The sequence below is a fragment of the Talpa occidentalis genome, unplaced genomic scaffold (genome assembly GCF_014898055.3).
Source record: "Talpa occidentalis isolate TD23 unplaced genomic scaffold, MPIMG_talOcc4v2.1 talOcc4.9, whole genome shotgun sequence".
Taxonomy (NCBI): Eukaryota; Metazoa; Chordata; class Mammalia; order Eulipotyphla; family Talpidae; genus Talpa; species Talpa occidentalis.
In genome coordinates this window covers 16,259,444-16,265,146 of record NW_023605305.1, presented here as the reverse complement: position 1 = coordinate 16,265,146, position 5,703 = coordinate 16,259,444, and the positions used below count along the sequence as shown (strand labels likewise).

Below are 5,703 nucleotides of genomic sequence, written 5' to 3'. Positions count from 1 at the left end.
AGTTCTTTTTTGGGGAATGAGACAAAAGGTGACTCTTTTTCAGGACAGATGCCATAGCTAAACGAGAGGGTCGGATGAATTTTCAGTTCTACCTGGTCTCTCCCATTAGGGGTCCTGATACAGTCAACAACCTGCTCAACCACATGCAACAGATTTGGAAGAATTTTTCACACCAGTGGTTTTCAACATATTGGAAAAACCTGAGGAGCTTTTTGAAAATACCCAGGCCCTGGCTCCAATCTCAGAGATTTAGATTTATTGGTGCTGAGGCATCGGCTTAGTTTGAAAGTTCCCCACATATTTCAATGTGTAGCCTGGACTGAGAGCTACAACTTTAGGTTTACAGATGTGGAAGTCTCAAACTAGGTTCTATTACAGAAGTGGTTTGCCTCCTCTAGGTGTGCACTGACATGATTAAGGGGTTCATGTGGCAGCCGAAATGCTAACAGCAAGCCAACCACTGGCACTTTTACATGTACTGCCAGGAGCCTTTGTCTTTACCATCCATCCCACTCATCCAGGCACGCTCCTCCCACCCCTACCATGATCTGTCCCACTTTGAGGAGGGATCTAATAGGCAGTGGATCCACTATATTGCAAGTGTAATTAAAGACTTTGGGAACAGGAGTTCTGAAATAAAATGCTTGCTCAGCAGAGATTTAGTTGCATGACTCTGAGAATGCTTCTTACAATTTCCTGCTTTAGTTACTTTGGTTATAAAATAAAACTATGGGGCCTCCCTGGTGGCACAAGGGGTTAGGTCTGAGCACCATCAAGCTACAGGCAGCCACTGCAGCATGAGTTTGATCCCCAGCCAGGGAGCTGACCCACATGGCCCAGGAGACCTCTCATGTCTTTCCTGCTGCTTCTCTCAGCAGTGTATTTCAGTAGATCTGCCTGTTCTACTCTCGACTCTGTCTCTGGTGAATCCTCTGCACCTCTGGCCTATATCCCAGCTCTTGTATGCATAAATAAATAAGTCTTTAAAAAAAATAAAACTAATGGTGGGCCTATTTGCCAGAAATATGAAATTTTATGAGCAAATAATTAAAGTGCTCCATACATGCAAATTGTGATGCTGATGTGTGGCCACTTTAAGAACCCCTGCTCTAGGGCCTCCCTGGTGGGGCAGGTGGTTGAGCGCTGCACTGTGAAGCTGTCTGTGAAGCTGTCACAGCCTCTGCAGCACAGGTTTGACCCCCAGAGGCCAGGGAGCAATCCACATGGTGCAGCAGACCTCTCCTGTCCTGTCTTGCCCGCTGTTCCCCTCAGCAGTGTATTTTGTCAGTCTGCCTGTTCTGTTCCCCGTTCTGTCTCTGGTGAATCTTCTCACCCTCCCGCGCATCTGGCCTGTACCCTGGTTCTTGTATAAAAATAAATGAATCTTTAAAAAAACCAACAAAAAAGTCCTGCGCTAGTATTTTCCAAATTCTAAGACCCACCTGGGGTGCTTCTGGATCTTTAGACCAGTGCTATCTGTCTGTGGTTTCTGGTTCATATAACATAAATTATCTTAGGATTTTAACACACATAATTTGCTTTAAAACATATTTCAAAATCATATTTATATCATGGCAGAAAAATTAGCCACATATGTGCTAACAAACACACCATGAATTACCATTTTCGCCAAGTTTAGGTAGTCTTAAATTATGCAACTCCAAAAATTATTCATATAATCTTTTCAAAAGTTCAAGCTTACAACTATCTTCATTTTAAAGTTTCAACTGTATGCTTGTTTCATTAAGTTATCATCAAACTGGTCTTTTATCTAAAACAAATGACAATAACAGATGGGGCACCCCTATCGAGTTATTAACTCAGGAACATCATTCTCATCAAGACAATTGATTCTAGAAGTCAAAAATGTTAAATGAAAGATGTTCATTACTTGTTCAAACAATTTTCAAATTTTGTATCACTGTAAAGTGAAAAAAGACATGACTTCTATGATCATTTTTGAAGATATTTTGTTCTTGAACACTCAGCATTCATACCTCGGAAGAGTCTATAAAACTTTCCATTAGCAGCATCATGGACAAATGCTTTGGAAACAGCCAAGTGTCTTATCTGTGAGGGCAGGATTAGGGAGTTGTCCAAGCTTTTATCACTCAATAACCCTGAAGGCCTTTGTGTAATCATTAAGGTTTTGCAACAAATGACTCTTCACAATTCTGGAGCAAAAATTTATAGAACTGGTGAATTAAAAATGTCCTGTTAATGGTTAAAGAAATTTCATTTTTTTTTTTTTGCCTCGAGAAGTCATACTACTAGTTTGTGTAATTTAAACAAGGCCTTAAAATCTAAGTTGACTCGAAGGCACACATGCAAAAAAAAAAAAAAAAAAAAAAAAAAAATCAAAAGCACACATAAGAAGCAAAATAAAACCTAAGAAATAATTCTCATTGTCTATTATTAACAGACTTGGATTGGGAGTCAAAAAATCCTGGACACCAATCTTAATTCCAATGCATTAAGCAACCATAGACGATAAATATTTTGTAATTTCAGTTCTCAATTCCATTTCATATGAGTTCTCAAATCCATTTTATAAATGCAAATGGTCTTACTGATGGTGCCTTGGATTGTACCTTTTAAAGCAATCATTCCAGGGCTTCCCTGGTGGCACAGCAGGCTGAGCGCAGCGTTGTAAAGCTGTCCACAGCCTCTGCATCACGGGTTCAATTCCTGGCCGGCCAGGGAGATACCCTCATGACGCAGAGACCTCTCCTGTCTGGCCCACTATTCCCCTAAGAAGTGTTTTCAGTCTGCCTGTTCAGCTCCCCGCTCTGTCTCTGGTGAATTCTCTTACCCTCTCGCACCTCTGGCCTGTACCCCAGTTCTTGTATAAATAAGTCTTAAAAAAAAAAAGAGCAATTATTCCTCTATTTTTTGATTACTCCTTACCTTGTATCTTGGATTGGGGTTTATCCTTTAAGAAACCTTCTCTGCACACCTCTGACTAGTATCAGATAGGGGAAGGGCACTTTCCTGTGTCAAATACTGTGTTTTGTCTGTGAGCAACCTATAACCAGCACCTTTATTCATTTTAGTGGCTCAGTAGTGTTTGTCTCCCTACCCCTCCCTATATAGAAGAATGCATTAGACTCCATTCACTGATGACAATTTATTTTAATGTGTTGGCTGCACACAGATATATGTCAATTAAACCAGAACTTCTACATAGCAGGGGGCAATAATATGCGGTCATTCTGCAGGGAACTGTATGCATTTAATAATCATCATGGTCTTTTAGTTTCTTGATTCTGTGCTTATGACGTTCAATTTCTTTCTGCAGACGCTCAATCTCCTTCTTATGATGAATGATCTCATCTTCATGGTGCTCCTTCAAGGCTGCCAGCTGTTCTTTTGTCTTCTGTCTACAAGGTTACAGGGTTATGGGCTTAATCCCAATCCTTCACCCCAATAAGAACTCTTTTAAGCATTACCACAATAACTAAGGTACTGGTTGGTCATTTCTTCAACCCCCTCAAGTTCCAGAAGTGAAAGAATATTCCATCTTAAGATGTACCCATCTTACGGAGATATCCAAAATAACTGCACTTTCCTGCAGCTAGGGCCTGAAATTCTATCATGAATAACTGTTCCTTTCAGATTCTTCTTTAGAGTAGAAAAATCCACAGAGGTGTGACATAAGTGCTCAATACCTTATTAGAGGTACAAAATTCCTTTGGAGGGGGGAACAAAAGGAGGGGCATGGAATAGACAAAGGGATATAGTTAAAGGACAAATAACTAAGTCCTATTCCATTTTATGTAGGGTTTTCTTTGCCTAGTCCATAGTAACGGCCAAAATGAAGGAGGGGAAAACACCACCACCAACAAAGGGTCTCTCATGCATGGGCAGTAGTTGGCAGTCCAATTTAGGACTCACATAGGGGCAATTCAAATGTTGGCTCAGTCACATTTGGGCCTCAGTTCTCCTTAATTGTAAAATGTAGTGGCCCATTGAGGGCTTTCTGGTATGGCAGGTACCATGGCAGTAATTCTTAAGAGTAAGCAAAGAGCAGGTAGAAGTTAAAAGATAAGCCAAAGAAACAAGATCAATTCAAACTGCTCCCCACTGTGGAAAAAAGTCAATAAAAGATAACCCAGTGTTAGGAAAAAAGAGTAAACAGGTCCCGCCCACTCAGTGCTCTTAAGTGAGAGAGAAATCTATCCAGTCTAGGAGTTAAGCTGATCAGGGCTGGGCTGGGCTGGGCAGGATGGGCAGGGCAAAAGTCTCCAGGAAAGGGGAGAAGTCCAAGCATGTGCACCTGCCACCAGTTCTTAAGACCCAGGAGCTCTGGCCGTGTTGGGAGAATGGGAAGTCTAGAAATGGCTGAAAGGGTCTGAATAGTCAGGAAATCTATCTATGCTGAACTTGCAAAGCAAAGGCGTGTTGGGAAGAAAGAATACAGAGGGGTAATGGTGGGTGAGGGCTGAGTCAGGCCCAGAGGGTCCTCAAACATTGAGTGACCGGTGGAATCGGCACTGCAGAGTTTAGGGGCTTTCGCATGACCTGGGGAGAGAACTCTACGGGTGGAGATGGTCACTGATTTAGGAAGCACTGAACCGTGGTCTGAGAGTTCTGGAGACCCCCAGTGGAAATAGATTTGGGAGTTTCTGCATCAATTCGGCTGGGCCCCGGAAGAACCCAGTGGGTGGCGACAGAGGGGGCGGCACGAGGTGGTGTAACAGGCTCCGGGCCGCGAGTCCTGATGGGGGATGGGTTGGGGCGCCCAGGTGACCAAGCAGGTATAGGCGTGGCGGTGGAGGGTTACAGACAGGAAGGCCCCGGGCGTTCAGGGAGGACGCGGGACCCCTCGGGCCTCACCGGAAGTATCGCTCCTCTTCGGCCTTCCCTCTCTTAGCAAAGGCCCCACCGGCCTCCCGGACGGAGCCCGCCCCGGACTCGGCATCCTCGGCCTGCGGGGAGAGAGAGCGGCCGTGGGCACGGGGCGGGGGCGCAGGGGGCTCCGCGCCCAGGACTGGGGTGGCCGCGACCGCTGCCCGCTTACCCCTTCGGAGACGAAGCCTCGGGCCTGCATGGTCCGCGCGCCCCACACGCCCAGCCGCATCCGCGTCGCCAGAGCCGCGACGGCCATGGCTCCCGCAGCGCCTTCCCGTCACTGGCGCGGGCGGCGCAGCATCTCTGCGGGGCTAACGGCTCCCGTGGCCCGCAGCCAATCTTTCTCGGGGAGAGGCGGGGTGAACCCGGGAGAAGCGAATCACGAGAGGACGGAGGCGGGAGGACCGGGGTCGCGACAAATCCGAAGCGAGACGCGGGCCTGTTCTTTGCCAATCCGAGCCCGGCCTCGGTGGCCCCTGGGCGAGCCTGGGATCCTGGCAGAGGAAGGCGTGTAGGAAGCCGCGATTTCGGCTCTTGGGCTCGTGAGAATGAGACTTGACGTCTGTCCTCACACCACGGTTTCAATCCTAACGTTGTTGTTATAAAACACCTAAAGGAAGCCTTCCCTCTCCTGGACTACCAGCATCAAAAATATGGGTAATATAGGGGTTGGTGGGGGAGGTATGTTGAGGATGCTGATGTCCAGGATGCCCCGACTTAGCGTTGCGGGGAAATTTTTTTTTAATGTATATGTTTAGTAGTCTCTTAAGAAGTGTTGCTATTCTTTTGTTGTAGTGATATTTCACTCCTTAGTGTCACTTAACAGACACCGTCCCTAACTACCTTAGTCAT

At 45.8% G+C, this 5,703-nt stretch overlaps 1 protein-coding gene across 1 annotated transcript; it reads right to left on the bottom strand.

Moving 5' to 3' along the window:
- Positions 1-3,088: 3,088 nt before the first annotated feature.
- On the bottom strand, positions 3,089-5,127 carry ATP5IF1 (ATP synthase inhibitory factor subunit 1). The gene is made up of 3 exons (XM_037498914.2): positions 5,021-5,127; positions 4,837-4,928; positions 3,089-3,380 (listed from the first exon to the last, which is right to left on the bottom strand). Exons 1-3 carry the CDS (start codon positions 5,105-5,107, stop codon positions 3,233-3,235), a joined length of 327 nt encoding a protein of 108 aa, XP_037354811.1. The 5' UTR covers positions 5,108-5,127; the 3' UTR covers positions 3,089-3,232.
- Positions 5,128-5,703: the final 576 nt, after the last annotated feature.